Below are 27852 nucleotides of genomic sequence, written 5' to 3'. Positions count from 1 at the left end.
TTTATACTTCCAGGCATACAACAGATTTTGACATATGATTTAAGTATCAGGGTTGCACCGAGGAATTAATAAACCAAGAATCCAAAATAACAGATGAGCCAGCTGCAGGTGTTGGAGGTCTTTATTGAGATTATAGCACAGATACACTTCTATAGTTACCTTTCCACTTTTAGACAATAGTTAAAAATGCTTGCTACAGTGCACATATAATTTAGTAACCAAAAGAATCCAAAACTTAACTGCAGTTCAAATAAATAAATAACCTACTGTTTAAGGTTTATATTTTAAAAAGTAAAAGGAACTGTACAATATGAAAATATAACAATACATAAACATTAGAATCTAAAGTTTTGTAGAAATAAAACTGCAATTTCCCATACATAAACAGTGCAAGAAATAAAATTCAGATAAGCTTCTGAACTGGGAATTTAAACAATTCTTAAATTATCATGCAGACATAGCATTTTAAGCCATGCTGGTTTCTATTATAGCATTAATGGTATCCTTTTTACTTGAAAAACTGATAGCCATTAAGCTTACTGTGACAACTGCTGCCAATCCACTCTCTTCTACAGTACATTTTACACAGAGGTATTCTGTTGCATTCAAGAACATAAAATACTATGTTTTTACAGAAAAAAGACCAAACAACCAAACCCCCAATATTTTACCCCCCCCCCACGTTAGCTTGTTCAAAACAATGTCATGTAAAAACAGCAACATCTTCCCCAGTTTAGATGAAAAAGAAAAAAAACCCACACTATATAATGGACCATAATAATCAAGATGCACTTACTGCCTAGTCACCTTTAAAGTTCAGAATTTATTACTAAAAAAGTTGAAATTGTGGAGATGTTATAAAGTTTGCCCTCTTGTTGAGAAGTGATGAATATAATAGGTCTGAAAAAACAGTGGAAGTAATTTATCTTTTACATGTGTGTGGAACTAGTTACATACAGACTGGATTAATGTGTTGTTCAACTTAAGTTGCTATATAAAATTCTCATTGAGGCAAAGACCAAGGAATGCAATTAATACCAAACTGTAAACACATCATTCGTGTTACTTTGAGTGCACATCGACAACTTAAGAGTTCTCCTCATAGACTTTGGCAACAAGACTACAATAGGTCACAGCAGCATGAGTTCACGTGGAAGACTGAAAGCACTGCAAAAGAATATACTAAAAACACCAAGACCTCCTAGAAACCAGAAAAATCTGTGACAGGTGCCCCTCCTCTTGGATAAGACACTCTCCTGCTCAACTGCTATTCTCTCCATGCCTAGTTATTATTACTTTGTTTTTACAGTTCTGTAGTCTCAGGTCTCTGTGCTTTAGCTGCATAGGTTGCCTTTGTTTGCACTCTAGCCATTGTAAGTCCAAAGGGTTACAGTTCTGTCTGCAGAAGATGACAAGAAGGAAAGATCTTGCGTATGCCATCTGCACTGAATAACTTTGTCCTTGTGCTCTCCCACCACCATAAGAGGAAGCTGCTTCGTGAGGTCCCCTATGGCAGAGGAACGGAAATCATTAGTCATTTCATGAATTTGTATCCCAGCTCTGTTTTTTGGGGGTGTGGGGTTTTTTTTGTGTGTTTGTTAGTGAAGCTTACATGTGTTATTTCACCTTATGAAGCATACTTGACCCCTCTCTCTCACACACACACACAGAGCATAACACAAGGCCCCATGTTTTGGTTTTTAGGCATTAGTGGACAGTACAACTTTAAAATACAGGTATTCACAGTTTTTACACTATGTGATTAAGATTTAATGGTCCAAGAAAATCAAGTCAATCAAATATACCTGGTATCTTCTCTCTTCCTAACCCTCCCCAATAAAAATAAGCATTATAATTATTATTATTGTACTTTTTTCTTTTTTTTTTTAAAGGGTCAATTTTACGAATGCTGCCTGAAAGCAATGGCCATCTCATCAGGCAAGTGTTAATTAGTTCTTTTATCGTAATCAGACCCTCCCCCAAAACAAGATTTAGTTCAGAGCCTACATTCCTAGCAACACTAGCCAATTGTGAACAGACACAATCACATTTATATACATTTCCAACCCTTCAAAGCTCTACTATTTTTTCCCTCTCTCCAACTAAAACCTGATCTTCGAACCAAGCTCTCTGACATCTTTCAACATTAAAAGCACCAAACTGAAAATTAACCTAGTATCCTTTGCAGTATGTTACCTTGCAAGTCTGTCACCTTTATTTTCATATCATATGATCCTGTGAGCAAGTAGTGTGCCCCTGGAGAGAAGCGAACAGAACGAACATCGCTGGAATGAGGATGATAGCTCTGCACCATTCGTCCTCCTCGAATATCGTACAACATACAGCTAGAGTCCTCTTGTCCTGTAGCCAGGAGACGACCACTGGGATCAACAGCTACTGAGGCTACAGCACTTCCTACAGGAGAAAAAAAACCCGGCAAACACACATAATACTTACATACGTTTGTGCAAATAGCCAACTTTATAAAAAAAAAAACCACAAAAACCCCAAGAATATACATTGTATAAGAATACTGAATGTTGGCCTTAGATTTAAGGTAAACGAACCTAGCTACTGTTATCTTAAACTGAGAAATTTTTTTATGTTCTAGCACTTAAAACTCTGAAGCATAGGTCACACTGGAATGGCAGCAAAGCCACTATTAAAGCTGCATGAGAAAAAGTATCTTTTTCATCACAGGAAAGAAAGTCACTCTTTATGAAATAATGCAGAATAATGCAAGGAGTTCCTCCCTCTCAGTTCTAATTTATTGCACCCCCCAAAAGGTTTCAAGAAACAAATCTGAACCTAAGTGGTTCTTAAGAATCCTTTTGCAGATTTCTATAGAGTATGTTGACAACTTGCAAAAATGGATGCTCCTTCCCACCCTTTTCTTTGATTCTGAAACAGTTATCTTTCATCCTGTTTATTTTAATGTACTTGGAAGTGTCTGTTTGAAAGTCACAAGGCAAAAAACTAGCCAACTTCTGAAAGGAAATGTTACTTTAAAAAAAAAAAAACCCAAACAAAACACACAGGTAAAGACATCCTTCACAGCTTTCTTCTAAAGCCAAGCCTCCATTCTGTGATGCAAAACCCCCCTGCATTCACTCTATACTACTTAGACATCTTTAAAATATATTTTTATGCAAGAATGATTAGAAGCACAATAGCAAGTCTTACCTGTTCCATGAAATGTTGTTCCTACAACACGAACACAGCTTGGCACTCTCAGATCCCAGAATCTTACAGTCTTGTCTTGGGATCCAGATGCAATCATCCAGCCACTCCATGTATAAAGTGCTAAAATATGACCTGTGAACAAGACGACTTCTTTATTTGATTAAACATCATTAATCAAATAATGAAATATTACAATTCTGATTATATTTTTGCACTCAGATTTAACAATCCTATGGAAAACCTGCACGTTGCATGATCTAAAATGCCAACAGTGTATGGCAATACCCAGCTTTGCCTCTTCTTGGGAATGAAGCATGCACTCTCTCCATTAAATGAAGAGCCAACGTATTAAAAAAAAACACTCCCCACCTCCCCCCAAAATACCTCAAACAGCAATCTGGAGAGGAAAAAAAAAAAAAAGGCTTGCTAGAAAGAAAAAAACAAAGACTTTAAAAAAAAAACAACCCAACAACTTTATTAGAATATAATACAGACTTAAAAAGTGCACGAGAGAAGCAACAACATACATACCAGTGTGACCACTTAGAGCATGCAGGCCTTGTCCTCGCTGACAATCTGTTGTATAAATATTACAGTCCCCTGCTCCAGCACTTATTAAAATAGCACCACCGCTTTCTGGGCCTTCCATAAAAGCAAGGTCTCTGATTGTCCCATCATGCATGCTGAACTCCAAATCTGGTCCTAAAGTAATTAAAAAAAAAATCAAGGAACAAAACGAGGCATGCTTTGTTTATTACTGTTAGTGCTGCAATCTTTAAAGCAGCTACAGTGATAATGCAGAATATTTTAGGCAAGGGTGGGTACACTACCAAGTATAAACATTGTTGTGCACTTTCCATAGAACATACTATTTCAGTTACTAGAATTCAAATAAAATCTCTAAGAATCTTATTTTTGAGTGTTCCTTGAGCTTCCTGCAGTTCCTAAAGGTTTGCAGAATGTATAGAGACCATCTCCACAGCCAATTCCAGCCAAGTTTTACAGAGTACACTTATTTCTTTTTGTAAACTATGGTAAACTGAAGAGGCTTTCTCTGCCAGGAGGGAAGGTTCATTGAGAACACTGAACCACACAGGACAAGGTAGCTTAAGTTCAAAACAGAAAAGATAAAAGCTACATTCAGTGTATTGATTAGGAGGGCTGGGCATGGAAAATAATATTTGCTGGGAGCAAAGCCGTAGACTTCTAAGATAGGGGAGAAGATGACAGAACTAGGCAAGAAAAAGGGGAACTGGAAATAAATTCCTACTGACAATCAAGAACTAGAGTTGGGTAGGAACATCTGGTTGTTTTACCATACCTGGGGCAGAGGGGAAATCTACCAGAAGACAGCACAATATCACAGAGTCTTGCAAAACAAAACCTAAATACAAACAAACAAAAACCCCAAAACAAACAGAACCCAAAAGATAATCCCCAACCCCTCAGTGTCTCTCTGTTAGACAGACTACAGTGAGGGTAAAAGGGAAAAGAGACTAAGTTAAAGTATTAGAATAAAAATACCAAAACCTATTAACTACTTTATCAATGTAACGTGAATGGTTTTGCCAAATATTAGACAAATAATTGAAAATGAATTCTTTAAACTAAATACACACAGACACACTACCTGTTGCATTACAAGTTTCTGCATTAAAAGGCAGTACTTTCACATATTTATCATTAGAACCAGTAGCTAAGAGCTGTCCACAGGGACTCCAGGCTACACAGTAGATTGATCCTTTATGATGCTTGTTCCTTTTGAAGCGAACTACAGGTTGTTTAGGAGCATTGTAAGCACTGGGGAAAAAAAAAAAAAAGAAAAATATCTAATTTCCTTTTATTTGTAAGGAAAATAATTTATTCTAAAATGAAAATACTGTTTTTTCTATTATTTTAGGTAACATGAAATACATATGACTGCATTGAAACATATACATGTAATCTAAGACAAAACAAAAGGATCTTCTCCATCCCATTCTCTCAGTTTTTCCTCATCTTCCTATTTGTGATTGGACATGCAAAAAGAACTTACACAGTCCCTTCATTTATAAAGGGTTGACACAGATAAAATATAGTAATTACTAGCTATGTACAATGAAACCTTATCCCCAGAGTCCTACATTGGTGAGATTTTTCTCTACATCCTTCATACTTCATTTTGATCCTGTGGCCACTTTTGCACATGCTGGAGTTCAATTAAGCAACAGTAGGCCAAGAAAGCTCATAAGGCACACAGTATCTATGTATGGTAGGACCCAATGCAGCTGGCATGGCTTAAGGCTGGGTCTGGGACTAAACTAATCAGGCTGCAGATTGGAAAATCCAGATTCCTAAAAGAAGAAAGCAGAGGCCTGTGTAACCTCCATGTATGCGTCCAGAAAGGTGTGTTTCTCTTCCACTTTCCCACCCACCAGACATAATCCTTAACTGGGGATTGTGTTTGGTATGACAACATAATTATATGACCGGGCTCCGCACACTTGTGTTTGGGGCTGTCCTTGTGCCTAGCAGTACTGTAACAATAAAAACTGAGGCCTGCTGTTTTATCCAAAAAGTCGTTGTCTATGCCATCCTTGCTGTCAGAATGAGTGGGACTCATCAAGCACTTAAAGTGGTTGAAGGATCAAGAAAAAAGCTTCTGTGTTAACCTTGGGAAGACACAGCAAAATGCTGCCCGAGGTCAAGTACGGTCTCCTCTTTGGCCATTAAATAAAAATAATTAACAAAAAAACATACAACAAAAGAAAAAAAACTCATACACGTTCATCATTATGAGCTGTGTATTGGATATTATTTGTTGAATAAAGTTGACTCTCAAAGCTTTACTCATGTACTAGAAAATCTAATACAGCAGTCTGCAAGAAAGACACACTCACTGTTACATGTTAATGCAGGAATCTGCATGATACATTCTTAGTTCTGAAACCAGATCAGCTTTACACATGGCTGAAATAAAAGGAACAGTCCCACTGACACAGATTTCCTTTACTTCAATTGATTAACTTCCTATGTTTTTTCTCTGTTCCCATAGCAGGAAGTAGTCAAGTGCTTAAGATAAAATAACACTGTATCCAACTCCACCAACATTCACTCCAGTAACATCAACAACAGAAATTCAACAAATTAAATAGCTATTGAAAAATTCAGAAACCATACTATAAATACTTGAACAAAAGAGGCAGAGAAAAAAACCCCAGAAGACAGTAATCTAAGTCTGTTTAAAAACTTTTGAGATAAACATGGCTTTAGTAAAGAACACTATAATAAGTCTACGTGGAAGCTGATTTTATTTTGTTGCCAGAGAGGAAATCCATGACAGATTAGCCTAAATCAGGATCACCATTCAACACACACTACAGAGCTTCCTAAATGGCCTAATACCTTATATTGCACTCAGAGTTTGGATTCACAACATTTGTTAAGAGGTGGAGGCAGCAGCTGAGAATCACTGACTTTGTCAGGACATGGGAGCACCTGCCCAGCACAGAGGCCACATGCTTCCAGTCAACTGCACGGAAGCACTGTGATTATTTGAGCAACATCTGCAGAATTGTAATGTGTATCTATCAGTGTTTAATCTCAAACGTGTGAAAAAAGCACACTACTATTATACCTTTAGAGAAAGGAAAAAAAAAAAAAACAAACAAAACCACACCACCAAAACCAACCTGTCCTGAATCATACATCAGTTTGAAGGACAATTTTAAAAAAGTCTCAGGAAAACTTTGATGTACAATTAAACAACTGCTATTTACCAGATATTCTACGCCATTACAACTTTTTGAAAAAGCACGAAAAATTTTGAATGTCTAGACTCAGGTTGTTACAAAGATTAGAATATCTTTAAGATAATGTATCTCTCTGCTGACTTGTAAATCCCATGATGAAATGTTTTCGGCAGACTGTAAGCATAGTGAAAAAAAAACATAAGAGGAAAAAGTACAAGTTCAGAATTAAGGAAATCTCAGTATTCCTTTTATATCTAGATGCACAATGTCACTTGTCACATCAGATCGTGCACTGTAACTAGAGACTAAGTCTACAGAGTCACTCTAGCCTTTCCCAACGGTTAGAATAACAAGCTGTGTGAGAGCAGATCACAGTTTGTCAATAAAGACATGTCCATTCCACTGAAAACGTTTTGCACCGTTTACCAGTCAAGAGGAGGTTGTCTGGGCTTCAAGCCCAGCAAGTCAGCTTGCATTGGGTATCAGAGAAATCAACTTTTTTTTTTGTTTCATGTATTGCCAATAAATATTTTGGAATTAAACTTCAAAGGCTACCTTACTGATGATATTTAAGGAGGGGAAAAAAAAAAAATCAGATTACTTTTTGAACCCTTTGGAAACCTGAACATGAGTCCTAAACTGGGTAGGTGTCCCAGATAAAGTCACTGCGCATACTTACAACTCCTTCTGAAATTATGAAGTTTTAGATGCCTGCACTTCCCCTTACTCCAAGAAAATAACATGAGTGGAGCAGAGGCAAGGAGATTGTTATTGACATGGCAATATTTATTTCCAGGTGAAAAAATATTTTTCCCCCTTGTATCAAAAAAAATGGGTGAAAAGAAAACAGAAAAGACGAGGTGCGCAGTAAACTACAAATAGCGCTTTTCCTGTCAAGGAACCGAAGTATCAGGAAAACAATTCTTATAGTAACAACAGGCCAATAGACATGCTCTGGCAAATTTTGCTGTAAAAGTTGAAGAAGATACTGCTTTCTCTACTGTTAAGTCTGTCCTCCTGCCAGAACCCGCATCTCATGATGTCCAACTTGTGCTGGCCTGGGGACTGACACATGCTTTCTCCCACTTTTACAGCTGGAATATCAAAACCAGAAGCCATCACAGTAAACACAGAAAAGCCTGCCTGCTCAGACAAAAATAACACTTTTGTAAGGAAAGGTGTGGTATTGTGGCAATGCATCTTGCCAGTAAAGGAAGAGAGCAAAAAAGTAGCTCACAAATACACACATTCTTCAGGAGACCTTATTTTTGTTCAGCAGTTCAGGTTTCTAAGGAGAGCATTGCACTATTTATGACAACAAAATAAAGGTATGAAATGTACAGGTATCAGGAGGTACAGGAGGAGGAAGTGCTATGATATAGAAAAAGACATGATTATACAAGCCTTCTTACCTTGGGTCAATTACTTCTGGATAGGCACAAACTCTCAAAGTTTTAGAGTTGGAGCCAACAGCATATAAACTCCCACTGGGATGAAACGCTACAGCTCTGACAGCTTGTGTGTCTTCTAGAGTATTAATACAAATGAACTGCTTTTTTGATTTGTCATCCTGTGTAGAAGGATAACAGTCAAATTAAGTTCAGCATAAAACTGGACATTTAGAAGTGGATGTGACTGTTTTACAAAATAGTGTAAAACTACTGTACTAAAGTATTAATAAGTAGCAGCACCAGGCTAAACTATTCAAATTACATTGTAAAACAATGTCTACTCCAGGTCAAGGAATAGCATACTTCAAAAAGTTCTTCTCAACTCACTTTTACAGCTAACATTAGATTAACATTTCTCATTCTCCCGCCAAGCTTCCAACAGCTTTTCTTCTAAACAGCCCATCTTAGAAGCATGATATTACAGTTTATTTCTGTGTAAACACATTTGATGTGTGTGAAACTTGCAAGGGGAACAAAGCTGCTTTTTTACTGAAAACAGTCCAAGTCATAAACACAGTTTATTAAACAAATGTAATAGTAAACATAAGAATCAGCTTTTCACCCTGTAGATAACACAAAGTTATCATTAAATTATGCTAAGCTTTATTACACCATCCTCCTGACAACTTCATCACCACCTTCCTAATATTTTATTTTTTATTTATCTGATGCAGAAACTTCGGCATGTACTTCTTGCAAAGTCATTTCCCTAAAGTCAGGCCATACTGACTGGAGTTCAACAATCAAAGTTTCAGCCTGAAAAAACACAAAACAATGGCTGTCAAAGACATCCCATCGGAACCTCTGTTGTACAAAGAGAAGAGAGCTGGGACTGTTTGGTCTTGAGATCTGAATGGCTTTGAGATCTGAAAGGCATGTGCGTGTATCCATCCTTGAAAGTACTCAAACCCCAACTGGACCCAGCCCTAACCAACCCACTCTTGTTGACCCTTCTTTGAGCAGTGGGTTTGGACTCACTCTCCAGATGTCCCTTCCAATCTCAGTAGTTCTGTGATTCTATTCTGTAGGTACTGCATCAACCAAAGTTCATTCTAAATATCTATTAACAATGACAGGATGTCACATACTCAGGATTAAACAGCGAATCTTGTGAAAACACAAATTGTGAAGGACAGTAAGAAAACTCACCTCATCGCCTCTTGTCCTACTTAAATTCCCTGAAGAGTCTTCCAACTGTGGCTGAGAGACAGCATGTTCTGATACACTGTTTTGATTTGGTGAAGAGTTTAAATTCACAACAAGACAGAATAAAAATAACAAATAAAAAAACCAAGATCAGGGACATATTTGTTTCTAAGTATTTTCTGGACTAAAGTTACAGTTTCAGTCATTCCCAGAACTGACTAATTTGTGTGGACAAGCATTATGCATGTCTGATTCTTTTATCATTAAACTATTATTTTTACATGGGGTTGCTGGTTCTGCAACTGCAGGCATTGAACAAGTGAATGCAAGTTAAAAATATTTGTTTTCATTCCATAACATACATATGTATACACATATATACACAAATAATGTGGAAAAATGGTTGTTGCTTTCAGGTCAGCACTACCTTTAGATAATGGAAGAAATCTAGTTCCCACTCTGCCCTGCCTCTCTCTCCATCTAGTTTGTATTTCATAAAAAAGCTTTCAGAAACTTGGTAGAACACAAAATAAACAAAAACTATACATGTAACATGGAATAAAAAGTCTGAAATTAAAAATAAACATAAAACGTAAACCACAACAAATAACCAAGTGTGCTGTCAAAAAAAATTTTATAATCCCTATAAAATATATAGAAAACACTGATCATGAGCTAAATACCCCTATTCAATGACAAATTCATTTGATAACTAAAAATAAATACAAACAGCTACTCCCACAGTGCTAACAGAAGGATATTTCCAGTCCTGAACAGCCTCAAATAACTTACATTTGATTCCCCTGTACAGGTGACTCTTCAGGAAAGGGTATCTGATTAGCTGATCCACGCTTTCGAGGAGTGCTTGTATTAACATTTTGGCTATCAGTTGTTATCCTCTGGCTAGCATCTGAAGGTGGTGATGTAAAGTTACTTGCTGGATTGGTAGATGCATTCCCTTTGCTCCCATTACATTGCTGGCTAAGTGTTTGTACATCATTTCCAAGACTGTCCATACCTATATTTAATTCTCCTAGTTTCTGGATAGATCTAACAACAAATGACAAGAAAATAAAAGATCACCAAACCAGGTTATTATGAGAACTTGAGGAAGGACAGGAGTGGGTGGAGGGAGAATCAGCAAAACCCCCCAACCTGTTAAGAAACTGTTCAGTAAGATTCTGTTGCTGGTCAGCTCCATCTTCTTGATTCACACCTCCTTCCAACAACATTTGCTGGTACAACTGTCGTTGTTGCTCTTTCTGTTCCAAGTGCTGCTGGTAACGTAGTCTTTGTCTGTAATATTCCTGAAACTGCTCTGTTGAATCACGAAGCTAAAAAGAAATGAGAATTACTGATGAAAGTTAAATAGTTAATTGCAGTATTTAACCTACATATTCACTTTCTGGTTTGTTATTTCAATATAGGCATCAAAAGACCAGCAGGCTCTCCTCTGAGGAGGAATGCTTTAATTCTTCCTTAAAACCAGATACAATTTATATATTAAAAAAGGAAACCACTGCCAGCCTGTGCTATACACTGTTGAAATAGTTCTGCCATATTTCAGGAGGAGACTCCTCTTTCCTACAAAACTTCCAAAGTATTACTTAAGATCAAAACAAAGAGGTGATTGGAAATTGCAAATAAAAATCCCAAAACAATGTAAGCTACATTCCAAGTTCTAAGTCATATTTAACTACAAATTTAGTATTTTCTGCCATGTTGACACCTCCCTACTGTCAGTCTGCAGAGCCAATTTACCTCTCCCAGTAGGCAACCTTAAAGTGGTCTATCCAAGTGTTACATCTTACTTTGGAAATTGGTGCCTTGTTCTAACTTTAAAAATTCCTTACTTTCTGGACCAAACACAAATACTTGAGCTTCCTTTCTCATAGTCTCTTCCCTTTTATGTACTATCTTTAGCTTCCCACACTGCTAGCTCCCCAGGACTTACTGCCTTCTACATTCCCCAATCCTCACTTTCTCTGTGCCACTAGTTCCAAATGCTACCATCATAAAATAGTTGATGAACAAGTTAAAAATGAACAAACAACAATACCCTACAAAAAACCAAAAGCACTTTAGTCCAAGGCCAAAATATCAACACTGAAGTGCCATTCATTTTCTAAAGAAAAAAATCTTAACTGCCTATTTACCAACTAGTAGGAAAAAATGTAGTAAAAGAAAAGAATGCTGGTGGTTTTGGTTTTTTTTTTTTTTTTTCCAAAAGTGACACCTTTGTCATCTAGTGATTCTAAGCTGTATAAGGACATCCTGATAACTTTGCACTAGTTCAGACAATTCATGCAGAGGATCTTTCTTTGCAACTATGAGCCTTTACATTTCTTCTAAATAAAAATACTTGCATTATGGTTTTGTGTTCTCCGACAGTAATTTTTTGGTTTATAATGGATTTCCTGGTACTATTGTATTTGTAAAAAGTTTACCACCTTAGGCTTCCTGAGATGAATACTTGCAATTTAGAAACTCTGAAGTTATCCTCAGAAGTCTAGAACGCATTCATTCTCTGTATTTCAAATACATGAACCTCAGTCACTGGGTTATAATCCTTCTAAGCAACAGGTATATTCTTGTCTATACTTCTTTCTATGACTGCTACTTGTTTATTGCAACCGGATTCAATCCTTTAAGCCTTTGGATTCTTTGTCACTATTACCCGAACTAACACCTAAACCTAAAATATGTTGCCCAGATGCTCTATTCTATAAACTCTGGCTCCTAACTCAATTCCTCCAGGAAAAATGCAAAAATAAAGCTATGAAAATAAACTTAATTTCTTACTTGCACAGGTATACACTATGATTTGGAAAACAAAACAGGTGAAATTGGACTGGGTACCACATTCTTTTCTACTTGTTGTATAATAGTCTGGCCAACACCTTCACCTACAGCACAGCATCTCCTGTCTTCATTCTCTCCTACAAATTCTGCATCCATTTTTTTGCCTTTTGAAGCTTGCTCTGTCACATGTCTAGCTAAGCTCTTTCCTCCCTCCCCTTATTCCCAATGTGCATACAAAACACTGTTGCAGCAGAGAAGTTACTCAGCAAAGTCCTTGAGGGGAGTGAAGTCCTCAACTTTGGAGGACTTTGTTAATCCTCCAATAGGCCCCATTGCCTCACTCAGATATCCAGAGTCTACAAGATTATAGCCCTGTCAAGACTAGACTGGTTTGCAGTATCATATAGATGTCATAAGCCAAGACAAAGTTTGCGTAAGAAAATCAAACTGTAGTCTGCAAACAAAACAGTCTGGATACTCAATGTTATTCATCATTACTGAATTAAGAGACAGATACTTAAAACTGTGGAAAAAGATTAGAATAGGTAACTGTTTTCATTGTTGCCTACTGAACTATTATTTCACTTTCTCTATAGTGCTGTTAAGGAGAAAAAAGGAAAAAAAAGGATAGTCAAGGCACAAGTCTTCAAAGATAAATCCATAAAAAGGTTATGCTGTTGGATTCTGAATAGCAAAGATACATTTACTAGGGAATTATCCAATTTTAATTTCTTTATGTTCTAGACAGAAAGTGATATAAGATGACCTATGAAACTTGGTGTTAACATCAACAATCGCAGGCTATGTGCCAGATTCCTCGCTAAAACACTGAGAAGATTCTTAAGCATTATTTAATCTAACTTTACTGACTTTGAGTACTGCAAAGCATTTTTTTATTTATTAAGATATACACAACAGTTTAGCAACACTGCTGATGTGAGAAGGCACACTCATCGGCTACATTACAGACTCAAATGACAGCAGAACTTTATACAATGGAAAAGAGAGTAGTTTCTCACACTAGATGCAATATGGTATTTTCACTATCGTAAAAACAAGATTCAGAGCAACCCATTGTCATGCATGAAGTTCTCAACACAAAGGCAAATCATTATGAAGCGATGAGAACACAGCTCAAAGGGCCTCATTTTTAAACAATCACTACCTCATTTTTCTCTTGTTTGGCTGATCCCTGACTCTGTGCTCCATTAAGTGATTCATTTTCTGGGACTGAACTCTGGCACAAAGTCTCACTGCTGATGGGATGCTGTGGCTCCACAGGAGTATCACTTCTTGCAGCAACATGGAAAGGAAGAGAAGCTTAATTAAGAAAAAATAAGAGTAGAAAATCCCCTGGTAAGTAGAGAAAGATAACATTCTAGAATAAAATCTGATAACACAAGGTGCAAACTACTTAAGTCACATTAAACTGAAGATACTGCTTAGGAAAAAAGTGCCACTTGCACTGGGTTACCTTAAACAAAATAAAATCCCTAACAAATAAGAAGCACAGGCAGTCAATGTGCTTTGTTCCCACATTTTCCAAAAAGCCTTACCACCACAGGATATCCAAATTTCATGTTTTCTACCCTTACACTTGAATTATACACCCTTTAGCTAACAAGTTACTCAAAATCTCCTATCTTCAAAGCAATTATGTGCATGGAATGTATCAGATGTTCTACGTGACTAATGTCTTCTGTAAGCTATTAGTTTAAACTATGTTTAACATCCATCAGCTTGAACATTCCTGAAAGTGTTACCTAGGAAAACATTTACATCAGTTTTGCTATTCTTGTATTATGTAAGTATTTCTGCATGGAATTCTTGCCAGAATGCTTTAGCAATCAGTAAGTGTGCAGAACACATTAAAAGCCTTGGATTCCCATCTTCAGTTTTGTCAACTTAAAGTCCTCCTGTCCTGGTTTCAGCTGAGATAAGAGTTAATTTTCTTCCTAGTAACTGGTACAGTGTGTTGTAGATCTAGTGCGAGAGCAACATTGATAACACACTGATGTTTTAGTTGTTGCTAAGTAGTTCTTATCCCAAGTTAAGGATTTTTCAGTTTCCCATGCTCTGCCAGCAAGCAGGTGCAGAAGAAGCTGGGAGGGAGCACAGCCAGGACAGCTGACCCAAACTAACCAAAGGGATATTCCATACCATAGGATGTCATGCTCAGTACATAAACTGGGGGGAGTTGGCCAGGAGACGCTGATCGCTGCTTGGGCATTGGTCAGCAGGTGGTGAGCAACTGCATTGTGCATCACTTGTCTTTTCTTGGGTCTGACTTCTCTCTCTGTTATATTCATTTTCGTTACAAGCATTATTATTGCTATTATATTTCTTTTTTTAAATTTTAGTTAAACTGTTCTTATTTCAGTCCCCGAGTTTTACTTTTTTCCCCGATTCTCCTCCCCATCCCACTGCGGGGAGTGTGGGGTGGTCAGGAAGTGGCTGTGTGGGGCTTAGTTGCTGGCTGGGGTTAAACCACGACACCTCTTTACTCAGTGACTTGAAGCAAAGCTCTTCAAGAAGTTGTTTTAAACTTTCTGGGTATCTCTGTATAAAAGTAACTTAGCTGACTAAAAGCCAAGTAATTGTTTGCTGAATACAGCTTATAAAAGAAATACCATGTTTGTCATGTGCAAAAGGAAACAAGGGCCAGATTTACATAAAGCTCAGCTTCCCAGGTTCCACCCTTGCAAATATTGCCATTTAAATTGGACACTTAACCTGAAGTTGGATTTTCTTCTGAAAAATGTAATGCCTTCTTGAAAACTATGGGCCTCGCCCCTTAACCTCATTCTAACCTCCAAGAGATGTTTTAATTAATGAAAAAACATGTTAAGGACGATAAACTTCACATCATATCAAAATGCCTGCATAAAGAACTGCAATAATTTACTGTTTTATTTAGCCCACAAGGTAACTCTATTTGTGCAGAATTATTCTAGTACACTAATATTGAAAAGGGAAACCAAAAGCTTTCAATAATCAGTTTTAAAAGCAGACCCTGGGCTACACACACAAACGTTGAAGTTAGTGCATACAGACCAGTAAAATTAGAGGATTCACAATTCATTAGTATCTTCAGGAGGCACACTTTTAAAACATGTAACACAAGGGAAACTTCCATAAGACTTACACTACCCACAAAAACTCCAGCTGTTAAGAGGCTGGTAAAACCAGAGATTTAAAGTGGATCATTTAGAACCAAACAAAATAGCTCCTTTAAAGATAAGCATTAAGATAATGTATTAAAACATACATTACTGTAAAAATTTCCATTATCATTGGTGAACTGACACCAGTATGATGGTGTTCGTTTCCTTTTTAACGAGTTTAGTTAAAGCTGTTCTTTATTTTAACACAAGGTACAGAATATTGGTGTAAGGCAAAACTAATAGATCATGTCACCAACTGCGGCCAAGATTGACCACCACAGCTCTAAAAGTGTCCTGATGGCCAGTGCACCCAAGTGCAGTGCTAGTTACCCACCTGGTTCTCTAAGACCCAAAAAAGCTGGCAGCTGCTTTCTAGAGAAGCATGTATATAACATTTACAAAGAGGCAGAACTGCTGATCAAAATAAAGGTCAAGCAAAAACATGGTGATAAGCTATTAACTGACAAGTACCATTTCTCCTAATTACCAGGACTCTTCTCTCAGAAGGTAAAAAGCACAAAGTTTTGATACAGGCTTTAGTTCTTAAGGAAGGAGAGAAGTCAGTTTTGCAGTCTACGTTGCATTAAAAGAGGTTATTAATAGCATTCACCGCTATCATAACCCAAGTATCTCCAAGTCCAATATAAAAAACATAATACATTTGGCTGCCGTATTCAGATTTGGTTTGGAAAATGGAAAGTCAATATTTAAGCTGAACTACTATTGTAACAATTCAAGTGATAGAGGAATGCTACAATGGCAGCACACAGTCATTTCCACTGACTTCGTTGGGACTATTTCTACATGTAAATTTTCAAAATATACTTAATCATTTACACAACCAAAATCTACAGACACTTGAGGACATAATGGGATGGGGAAAGCAGATGGAGTTACAGTTATTCCACTGTCTGCATTTATTTATCTGGAATGAAACAATTCAGTAATACTGAACATAAATCTTAGCTAGACTCTATTAGAGCATACTTGTGCTCTGCGCTAGGATTTCAACTTTAAGAAAGTCCAGATTGAATCCATAAGGCTCAAGACTAAATATGAAAATCTACTTTGCTCATAAAAGCATGAGGAAGAAAACACCTTGTATATAGTTTTTATTACAACAGAATTTAAACAATCAAATTATGTTTCAATGTCACAATTATGTTCAAAGTTACAATGCAGGTAAGAACCCAGTAATATAAAGTGCAATATAAGCCAAGGTAAAAATAAAGCAACAGTTGCACTTACCGCTCAGGTGACTCTTCAAAAATGCTGTGACACTCAGTATTCTCAAGCATGAGACTTCGGCTGAGATTCTGTACTCCTGGGTAGTGGAAATTAGCAAAGGAGTGCGACATTGGAGAAGTTTTAGTCCCAAGGTCTGTGACTCGCTTATCATGATTTGTTAAACCACATGACAGCCCATCTAAGGCAGGGTTTAAGGAGCGGGTCATGTAAGCATCTGCTGACTGAGGCCGTCTCATTGGGGATGATGGATAAGGAGAAAGTTTGCTGATAAGAGGTGTCAAAAGATCAGCATACGCAGCTTTTGTAGGCTTGAGGAGTTTATCAACATGAATATTAAGCATCTTTTGCTCAAAAGCACAAGAAAAAACAGTAGCTGGCAGATTCTGCAGCCATGATAATAAGCTAAGGTCCAAGTCATCACACCCATTACCACACAAGAGATCAATGCCCAGCAATACTTCACTTTCTGTAATTTCTTCTCCTGTTGCTTTACTCTGACAGAATTCCACACAACATTCATAAAGTAATCCCTTCATTACAAGCTGAAATAAACGATTGTTACTTGCTTTGAAGCCAGCCTCACTCAGTTTCCTATCCGCAGGAATAAATTCTGCCACCATGACACAGGCTTCTTCAAAGCAGTGAACCCGTGCAGTGCTGGGATTCCAGTCCTTGAATTCTGCATGGTTGGTCAAGCGAGGCAGCGTCAGTAGCAAGCAGAGTTTACTATAGTCTTCCTTAGAGGGACAATATTCTTCCAACGCATGTAGGCACTGTACAGCCTCTCGCATTGTAAATTCCAGCTACAGAAATATTAACAGAGTAGTTTGTAGTACGTATGTTTCCACAATAAAACAGTTAGTTGAAGAAGAACAGGCAGTAGCAGAATTTCTCCACTATCATTCCTTTATTACTGTTTATATTTTAATTAAAACAGCACACAATATAGAGTCAGTTGTAGTTGCAACAGAGCCGAATTCCTGGACGCTTTGACTTCCTAAAATCCCCTGCCCAGTCCCATTTTCTACATATCTGTGGAACTTTTTCATGTCACTGCAGGTTCGATAGGCTTAAAATTTTAATTCTGTAGCTAAACAGCTTCAATTCTACTGTAGCACAGAAGATTACTTCCATTCTCAAAGCCAACTGACTTACTTTCCCTTTTTTTTATTTCTATGAAAAGCTATTGGCATATTTTATAAAAGGCTTGTAGATTTCTCTAGTTTCCAGTGACTAGCAACTTTGAGTTGGCTTTTATATTAAGATTTTCTGTTCTTCAATCAAAAATGTTAAAAAAGTTCTCAGAAGATAAGACTCCAAATGAATAGAGGGCTTCAGCACAAAGCTTGTTGATAGCTAAAAGCCAAGAACCATGTTAAATACATGTAACTTGGCATTTTTAGTTTCAAAGATTTAAAAAATAGTCAAACCCCCCACTTACCCATGTTACCTAGCCTCTGCTTAATACAGCAGCCTTTCATCCACAAGCCAACATATTTGGTAACATTCAAAACAAAAAGACATAAATCTGATTTTTTTTTCTCTACAGCTATCTAGTAACAGTATACAGGTTGAGTGATTAGAGGAATAGTAGTACATCCTCCCTTTACAACTATAAAGACATTTACTTTTAGTTTTCTCTACACTGTCAAGAAAAGACCCTGCAGTACAATGTATGTGTAATAGGACAGAGAATTAAAATCAATTCAGTTTGGAACACAAAAATCAATTGTCTTAACTACTGGCATTCTTCATTTTTGATTTCATAACATTTTCGTGTAAGAAATTTGATATTCCTGTATTATTAACATAAATGAAAAACTCTAATTTCACAATCTGTACACCTTCTTTGCCAATGTGAGTTTGTCTCTTTCAATATTGAAAGCCTAAGTTCACAACTCCTACTGTGCACATTTAACTGAATCAGTCCTCTGAACACGCCTGTTCTCTCCAAATAAACAACTGTGTCCTTTCTCTCTAAAAGCAACAGAAATTAAGTTTAAGATCAAGTCAAATCAGAATCTTTCACCTGGTCCTAATTATGACAATAAATTTCTGTGATTGAGGCTTGCTTCACAATGCTTTTGAAAAAAAAGAGCCCCATGCTTTAGCATAATGGCCTAAAGTAAATCTCTGGATCAGGACCACAAACATGGCATATGGTCACTGATCTATGCTGCTAAGTTTCAAGCAACCCTTGTACATACAATTCTATTTGAGACCTGGGAGCCACATTCATTTCCAAAAGATACCAATTATTTTTTCCTTTGTTTATGAAACCATTTGGTAATAGCTAAAATTTGTGTATTCAGTGCTGAGAGCTTCCACTCTGCCTTTAATCAGAGTACCTCAAGAGGCTTCCTGAAAACAAAAAAATTCCCAAACCAGAGACAATTCTTACATGCTGAGGCTCATCTTCTGCTGACATCGCATTGTTTACACATAAGGCTTCCAAGAACTTCTGCTTCATTATAATGTAACGAAATCTGCAGGTGAGAAGTGAAATACTATACATCTTGACCCAGTAGCTAAACATTCTTTTAGAGAGAAGCAGGGTATTTTACAGCAAATTTTTGATTTAGGCAAGGAAATTGCAATGACAAGGAACTCGGATCTCAAGTTTTAACAAATTGGTAACCACAAAATTATTTTTTGACAGGAAATGTCTTTTTCAATTATTGCTTTCAGAAATATTGCATGAAAAATATTAGAAGGCTAATAAGAAAAAAAAGTGTCACAAACACTCATTTCTTGAACAGAAATATGACAGAGCAGCCAACCATAAAAAGATAGTACAACATGCACCATATTCCTAAAGCATACAGCAAATGAAAACTCATTACAGATTGTGTGCACATATTTTTCATAGTTCAAGTTAAAAAACATATGCACGCACTTTAGGAACTGTATACAGGTTAGAAAAAATCCCAAAACTAAGGTAAAAAACTTGGAACTACTGCTTTCATACACAGTACTTATGTATTTTCCACAACTCAAAAAAAATGAACTCTGACATACATTCTATTTTACCTTTTCTTGTCGAATTTTTCCATACATTCAAGAGGCTGAATAAATTGAAGAACCTCATCCCACTGACCATCAAGAATCAATTGCCTAGTGAAAAAAAGAGTCACTCCTTTAATTTCACTAGACACGAACATCCTTCTTTTTAAGCAGCTAATTTAAATACACAAGTCATTTAAATACACCACAGGTGATCAACCTGCTTTGAAAAGTTAATGCTTTGCACAGATGCCAAGATGAGTGACTGATGTGACTAGTAATAAGAGCAAAGTCCAAGTCCTTTCTCAATATTTTGTAAAATAACTGCATACAGGAAGGACAAATATTAATTACTTTTAAAGGCACATCAAAAAGGACAAAATGGTCCTGTGTCTTCTGCTTTACCTGTAATACTTATTTAAAAAAATCTTACTTGAAGAGTACAAATACATATATTGATTCAATGAATACATCCTGAAGAATGAAAGCAAACTTAAAAATGAGTTAATTTTAATTGTATCAAAACTGCTGGGCCTATTTTGTAAGGGGTGGGTTCTGGGGAAACACACAGCTCCCATGTTAAGAACATAAGGGGAACAGCTATGGCTTGGCAGGAACTTATGCCAGCACAAGAGCTCCAACTCCAAGACCAGCAGGCTAGACTGCACAGGTGGATTAGTTCAATTTCTTCAGACCCTCATATCACACACACAGTACTCTATAAAAGGCCCAGATCTACAAGGAACAGGTGAGTTTCTCATTAGAGGTATGCTCCAACTAAGCTAAGAATGAAACAAACAAATAGGATTAATAACTTTAATCTTTATCTAATTCTTCTTTCATTTCATTCCAATATCCATAATTTTAATCAAAAGGGAAGCCAGGTGAGAAGTCTTGTTCAGTGATAAAGTATATTTTTTTAATGTTTTAAGAACAGCTGGATAAATTATTTCTCATGCTTCTACAAAGTTAAGTAGCTTTGGCATGAAATAGAAACCAGCAATGCTAAAAAACTAGTGTGCATCTACAGTGACTCCTTTTAATAATTTTGAAGGCAATATCCTGAATGCTAAATCACACCAACTCTCATGCCTTGATGACAGCAGAGACCCCTTTCATATTGTTAAATTTAAGAGAAATCTAGGTATTATTTTGAAACACAGACAACATTTTGGGGGAAAAAGCTTTGGAAACCACTCCACTCATCCTAGATCTTAGCACTAAAATACTGTCAAAACATTTTATTTATTTTAGAAGTCAATAAACTACACATTCAGTTCCATGTGACATGGTAAGCTCATGATAACAGATCACTGATGCCAACAGATATTGCTTTCCCTGACTTACCCTGCACTGACACTGGCATTTGTTAAGACTCCTGCCAACTTTAATTCATTAGTGTGCCAGAAAAATAACCAAGTTAAAATGAATGAACAAGCAAACAAAAAAATCTAACTCAACTGATGTTGATGATGCCTAGTGAGTTACTTCAAGTGGCTTAGAGAAGGATGTCATTAACTTCAGAGCTGGAACACAATGCAGGGCTGGACCACAGAATTGGGATCAGGAAGAGGCAGAGTAAGATGAGGGCATAAGCCCTCCTGTTTAGTGGCGTGGGGCTGCCCACTGAATCACAGTCCAACTGTATGTTTTCATATATGTGGTATTTCAGCACCAGAGAAAGAAGTCCTACCTTAGAAAAAGCATGTCATCTGAAAACAAGCCATTAATGACCCCACTTTCTTTCTCAAGTGCCAGCATACTGATATGAAGTTTCCTTGAGTTCAGAAAATCTAGTATTAGTTTAATTATTTCAGCCTCTTTAACATTCACTGTTTCTTCAGCCGTCATGATGGCAGCCTAAAAGGGAAGAGAGAATTTTAGCTATGATTAATATCTTTATTTTATGCTCAGTTAACAAATGTTTGCTACTAAAAAAAAAAATATACAGTTTTATAGGGCAGAATATTGTAGCATTACAAAAATTAAATTAAATAGACAAGATTAGGAAATTGATTTTAAGAGGTTGATTGTGAAACCACAATTAAGACCTAACAAATACATCTTCATCTTTTTTATTTCTGTCCTATGCATATATAGGGGCCCAGATAAACAAATCTACCAAGAAATCAATCCTCCCACAGTGTGAAAATATTGTGCTTACCAAGTCTGTAACAGTATAATTTTCCTTTCTGAAAGGATGTTCAAAGAGCATAAAAATGAGCCAGTTACTATATCTGAGAGATCTTACATATAAGCTTAAATGTTTCTAACACATAAAAAAAGCACAGCACACTAAAAATGCAATCTCCCTCTACCCCATTTTTGAGGTAGCGTATGACAATTAAGCCATGGGTTTTCATTCTTCCTTCATAAGGACACCTATTTCTGTCTACATGCTTTATGAAGAATCTCAAGTTGCAAACCCAAGGTGGCCTAAGCCAGTTTGACCGCTGACTGCCAGAGTCACATTCGCTCACCTGTCTCCAGCTGCATGTTCCTGGCCCTTCCTTAGCACTCCTCACTTTTGTCATTGGGTTAGCTTTTCCACCAACTCATGTGTTGAAGTGGCTCAACGGTCTAATGAGCTCTCTAGCCAGCAGGAAGAAAAAGTGGAAAGACGCAGCTGGGGCAGTGACAAGCCAAGGCCCTGACTGCCAGCAGTCAGCTTGTTTAAAGCCCCCATGGATACAACGTCCAAGCTCCTTTGCAACACAGCTCCTCAAGGATGTGAGAGTTGTAGCATGTACTTCTCTTGGAAACCTAAAATAAATTCTGCTTCTGGCTAAGTCTTGCATGTTCCTTAAGTCTGACTTAAAGTAGAAACTGTTTAACTTTTTTTTTTTTTAAACTTAAAAAGACTTTACAGCTGTAGCTCCCAAGTTGATCTGCTGAAAACTGGGGATGTGGGGAGAAACCCTGTAACACAGCCAAGGCATGTAGCACTGCTTCACCAGGAGCTCTTCAAAAAAAGCTAGTGGCCACAAGAGTGCCATTTCACATCAGAAAAAATTAAATTTAAGCCTGTGTTACTGCAGAAAGGGGCAGTCCCTCTTCTCACCTCTGCGCTCAGCTACAGGTCCCCAGCCACTTCATGGCACCCACAATGGAGCTGTATGGTTAGCCAGACCACTCCTCTGATCCAGGCACAAGTTCACAAGTTAAAAATTTTCTCACTCCATAGACACAAGGGCACTAATGCTGACACAAGGAACTGGCAGAGCTTTGCTTGCTGGCAGTAGCAAAGTCTTAACCTGACTTAAATTCATTATGAGAGTGCCCTGAAAAACAGAGAAGAATCCAGTACCAGTGATAAACCGTCAGCAGGAGGCAATACCACCAGGAAGAAGGAAAGACAGTGGAATAACAGTGATCAGAAAAATGAATGAAGGGAGATGACCATACAGAGCAAGATGTCCACAGCAACAGGTTATAGATACCCCAGCTGACCCTCCCTCTGAATTAAAAGGGGAAATAAAAATACTTCTTAATTCCCTCACACAACCATTTACTTATGTGGAAATCTAGCAACTACGATGTTGAAAGACAACCAGCTGCAGCTAATGCAGCTCCCAAGACAAGCTGAAGAGATGATGCAGCCTCCAGATATCTTGGCCTCGCAAAACTGGAGTCCATAAGCTAGTTATCTATCTTGTATTAAGAAAGATGCACAGAAACTGGTAATAAGAAATCAAAGAGCAGATATAATAAGTTTGAATAATCCAAACAACACACTCAAAGCATTAACAAGAAATTAATAATTTATCGGAGAAGAGGGGAAGAGACAAATACTCCAGTGAAACTTTTCACTGATCATCATAACGCAATGCTAATGAACTTGGATACAAAAAATTAGGCATTAGTAAGTGGGGGTTTTGTACTACATCATCTAAATCCCCAACTTTTCCACCTTCCTCACAGCTGTATGCCAACTTTTTTCCAAGTAAGTTTTTGCCAGAGCACTTGACTAGGCATTCGATTATAGCAGCGTAGTTTATTTTGGAACAGCAAAGACCTCATTGTGCCAGATGAAATGGCCTAACTTCTTTTTAAAAATGGCTGGGTTTAGTTCTCATTTTAGTCACAGAAGACTCCAATCACCAAGTATTTTGATGGGTCTCATGAAAGATACACCCAGAGACCATGCGGCCACTCTCAGCTAGTGAAGTCAAAGGAAAAAAATTAAAATCTGGCTTACAGGAAGGTTTCCTGCAGGAAAGAAAGCAGATAGTCACACAAATCCAAAGCCAGAACTTGTAGAAAGATGCTTTCTCCTCACATTTTAGCACTGTTTCAGCTTCCCCTTTTGGCAACTGGATATGGATTTTTGGTCCCAGAGAAAATTCAACCCTACCCTTACAGACTGAAGGAAAAAAAATCAACACAAATTTAAACAGCAGTTTAGTATTAACATCTTAATTCCCAACCTCAACTAACACATTTGCATTTCTCTTTTATTATGTTTTATGGCACTTGTGGTTTTTATATATATTAAATTCACTTCCTTGCCAAAAGACAAAGTATAACTTAGGCAAAGCTATACAGAGACTCCCTGTCAGAAAACTACTAGAAAAAAAATCAGACTAAGACTCCCTTTGAAGAAAGGAACACCAAGCCCAGCTTTCTTTTCAGCTGGATCTACTGGACTCAAGTCTAAACAGCAAGCCACGCTACATAGCTTCAAGATTGTCTTAAAATGAATTATTTATATATTCTATTGATGGAAAAATGAGCATAATACGCAATACTTTGCTTAAGAGTACAACAACATGAAGTGAAATCTAGCATCTGCAAGAAGTTGTTTTCCATTGTCCATTGCAGTTTTAAAAGCACAGGTTTGTCCTGAACGTAAAGCCTTTGCCAATTCTAACACTTAACTTCATAGAATCATTTAGGTTGGAAAAGACCTTCAAGATCATCGAGTCCAACCATCATCCATGCCCATAAAACCATGTTATGGAGTAAAACCTCATTTACTTTATTTATATTGCCAATATAAATCAGGAAAAAGGATGATTGGCACCCTCCATATTTGGTATGGGACTAGTAATAGCACTTCGGGGTCTTGTTAAGAAAAATATAATATAATATAATATCCAAACATAGTTTGGATACTGAACTTCTGAAAAAGAACTGAAGTACACTGATAAGCTCATACATTAACCATATTATGAAAATATTTAGTGTGCATTTGCTGTCAGAGCAACACAAATAGCTAGAAAAGAACAGTAAACCTACTGGAGAAGGTTTTCATGTAACTGATTTTTTTTTAGGCTGATGAGCTCAGACTTCTCTTATAAGCATTATGCTGTCAAAATAATAAGCAGCATTGTAACACTAAGATGAAATTATAAATATACATAGGCTTACACATCACCCCCTGTGAAATATATCAGTTTTTCTGACATTCAGTGCTATATGTGTGTGTATGTGTATAAATAAAAATAATAATAACAATTAAAAAGCAAAGAACAGCAGGGAAACTCAAGATTAGAGCTCAAGCTGTGTCTTTGGTCCATCCCACTATATTGCTTTCTGCCAACACATATGGCACATAACGTCACAATCTGATCAGCTCAAGCACTAATACTCAAGAATGACTAAAGCACAGCATTAGCTTGAGGTATAAATCAAAGTAAATGAGTATTAGAGCTTAACATTTCAGGTGCCTTCTATCAACCAGGTTTTTGCCACAACCTTTTTGTCTTACCCAGTCTTTTCAGAACACTTTTCCACACCTGTCCTTCTTCCTTCTTTCTCCTGTCCACTCCCCCTTACCATCTTCCCCTAGTTCTGTATTTAAATTTGTTCTCCTCCTAATAAATCTACCTCAAGGAAAAAAATACAACTTCTTGCCACAAATGTGGCACATCTTTTCTCTGTACCTTCAATGGACAAGATGCCCTTTAAACAAGCTGTTTGGAACATAGACTACCTACTCCTAAGTTTTCCAGAGGTTTCACCCTTCTTCTGTTCTTACTCATGTTCTAAGAGCATGCCAACAGCAAGAATCCTCTCATGGTGTTATAAGCATATCAAACAATTCTTTAAAAAAAAAAATATATACACATTTATGCATAAGTATACTATTTCAGGAAAATGTTTATAAACTAGAAGTGTCTAAAAGTAGTGTCTAAATAGTCTTTCTCTTTAAGTTACCTCCCTTAGAAGAAATTTAAAATGCATATGCACTCACATGATAGAAAATTAAAGTAAGGTTTAATATTCTGGAAAACGAGTAAGTAATATTCTGGAAAACAAGTAAGTAGTAAAATTCTAAAATAAGCATTATTCCTATGTTATTTATCATCTAAAATAGATCACTCACCAATAATATACAAATATGCATTCACAAAACTGGGCGAGGAATATAAAATCTCTAACTGCTTAACACAAGAAAGAAATATTATAATTCAAATCTTAAGTATCATACTGAGAGAGCAGTGATACATTTAAAGGGAGAAGCGATGCCTAATTGGAAGTCTCGGCTCCCTGACTTCAATGACAGCTGCAATGCATATCCATAACTTCAGCATCTTGGTGAGCTATGTCACAGAAAAAACGAATGTGAAGAAGTAATACATATTTTAAAAGCTGGCTGTTTTGCATGAAGTTATTTCACCTTTTAATCCATTCCACAGTCACTTACATATGACTCATGGGCCTGCCCAGAGGTCACTCCGGACTTCCGCCTACACAGCCCCCGTGGGGGACTTGGGGCCCGGTCAGTACCTAGTGGCTCCATTTCTGATGTGCCCTCAATCATCTTCCAGTTATTCTATATCAAAAGAATTTACAGAAAAAGTCTATAGGCCAAATTTTTTTTTATTACAATTGATTCCCACAACAGTTAGTGCAACTCACTGACACCCATTTTACCCTAAGAGATTGCACAATTCATTTCGAATGAACTATATTGAACACATTAAGCCCTCCATAGAAAACCTGCACCAAACTTTGCACAGCTGAACTCTATGATTGAAACCTTTTTCTACTCCAATACCCAGCAAATAAGTGCCCTCTTACGTACTAGCCTTTTCTTCCTCACACTGATTTTTTCGCTGGCTTGCCCTCTAGTAATCCCTTTTTTTTTTTTACCCTGCTTAAATCAGCTGTTGCTTTAGAGCCACCACAGTAATCCTTATCTCGCCATGCTTCAGAGGTGACTGGCAGAGCTCTTTGCATTCATCAACCTCTGTCAGAACATGCACGCCCTTTACCCAAAGCATTCTGCATCATGAATGCCAAAAAGGTGACATTAAGTTATGCAATAATTCCATATGAGAGTGAAAATCGAATGCAGAAAAATAAAAACCCCAAATAAGCTACAGAGACTAGAAATTAATGCATTTTGACTAAAAAAACCTCACTTGCTCCAGATTCCCCCCCCCCCCCCCTTCACGTGCGGTTCCACACGACACGCACCTCTGCCGCTAAAAGGGTTCAAAACAACCGCACCGTTTAATTGCACAGCGCCGAGCCTGAATTAGCATTTCGGGAGTGTCAACTCGGCACCAGCAGCAGACAGGGCCGCAAAGAAGCCGACGCTCCTTTGAAGCGGCACCGGAGACCGGGCACACCCCGCGCCCGCCGCCTCGCCCGCCCCGGGGCCGGGGCCCGGGCACGCACCGCGCCGGCCACCGCGGCCAGACTGCCCCGGCCCGCCCGCGGACGCCACAACAAAGGGACGGCGGCGGTCCGGCGCCGTCGCCGCGCCGGCAGCCGGGACGATGCTCCTCGTCGGCGGGGGAAGCGGCGGCGGGCCCCGCGCAGCACGGCCGTGCCCGCACGCCAGCGACGGGGCGCGGAGGTGGGGCGGCCTCTCGCCAAGGCGGCCCCAGAGGCGGCGGCGAGGCCGCCTGGCAGCGCCCACCCCAGGGCGCAGGGGCCGCAGCCCCTGCCCCGCCGCCCCGCGCCATCAGCCCACCCCGACCCCTCCCCACCGGGCCGCTCCCGGCCCCTCCGCGGCGCGGCCCCCCGCCCGCCGACACTCACCTGAGGGGGCTCGGCGGCCCGTCCGCGCCGTCACCAGCGGGGCGTGAGAGGAAGATGGCGGCAGGCCTCGCGGCGGGGCGGGCCCGGGCCCGGTGTCGGGGGTCTCGGTCTCGCTCCCGCTCCCGCTCC

The 27852-nt window shown here is 38.2% G+C and overlaps 1 protein-coding gene across 3 annotated transcripts; it reads right to left on the bottom strand.

Moving 5' to 3' along the window:
- Positions 1–103: 103 nt before the first annotated feature.
- On the bottom strand, positions 104–27852 carry WDR47 (WD repeat domain 47). 3 transcript variants are annotated; one of them, XM_052801036.1, is made up of 15 exons: positions 27724–27852; positions 21422–21588; positions 19756–19839; positions 19127–19211; positions 16726–17528; positions 13479–13605; positions 10667–10845; positions 10304–10561; positions 9515–9590; positions 8327–8484; positions 4814–4983; positions 3715–3885; positions 3184–3315; positions 2197–2415; positions 104–1507 (listed from the first exon to the last, which is right to left on the bottom strand). In XM_052801036.1, the coding sequence occupies exons 2-15, from the start codon at positions 21577–21579 to the stop codon at positions 1365–1367; spliced, it is 2763 nt and encodes a 920-aa protein (XP_052656996.1). In that variant the 5' UTR covers positions 21580–21588; positions 27724–27852; the 3' UTR covers positions 104–1364. The 3 variants fall into 3 exon arrangements, with proteins under 3 accessions (XP_052656996.1, XP_052656995.1, XP_052656997.1); XM_052801035.1 differs by lacking the exon at positions 27724–27852 and having other exon boundaries at positions 13479–13602; XM_052801037.1 differs by lacking the exons at positions 19127–19211; positions 27724–27852 and having other exon boundaries at positions 21422–21561.

The sequence above is a fragment of the Harpia harpyja genome, chromosome 11, assembly GCF_026419915.1.
Source record: "Harpia harpyja isolate bHarHar1 chromosome 11, bHarHar1 primary haplotype, whole genome shotgun sequence".
Lineage (NCBI taxonomy): Eukaryota > Metazoa > Chordata > Aves > Accipitriformes > Accipitridae > Harpia > Harpia harpyja.
This window is presented reverse-complemented; position numbering and strand designations above follow the sequence as displayed.

What these genes read in the sequence shown, in the direction of transcription:
- WDR47 (XM_052801036.1), bottom strand. Translation starts at nt 21,579, where the DNA reads ATGACGGCTGAAGAAACAGTGAATGTTAAAGAGGCTGAAATAATTAAA. An exon ending in GAAAAATTCGACAAGAAAAG is followed by an intron (nt 19,212 to 19,755) that starts GTAAAATAGAAT and finishes TCTCACCTGCAG; the next exon opens with ATTTCGTTACATTATAATGA. An exon ending in AAAGGTGACAGACTTGCAAG is followed by an intron (nt 1,508 to 2,196) that starts GTAACATACTGC and finishes CCTCTGCCATAG; the next exon opens with GGGACCTCACGAAGCAGCTT.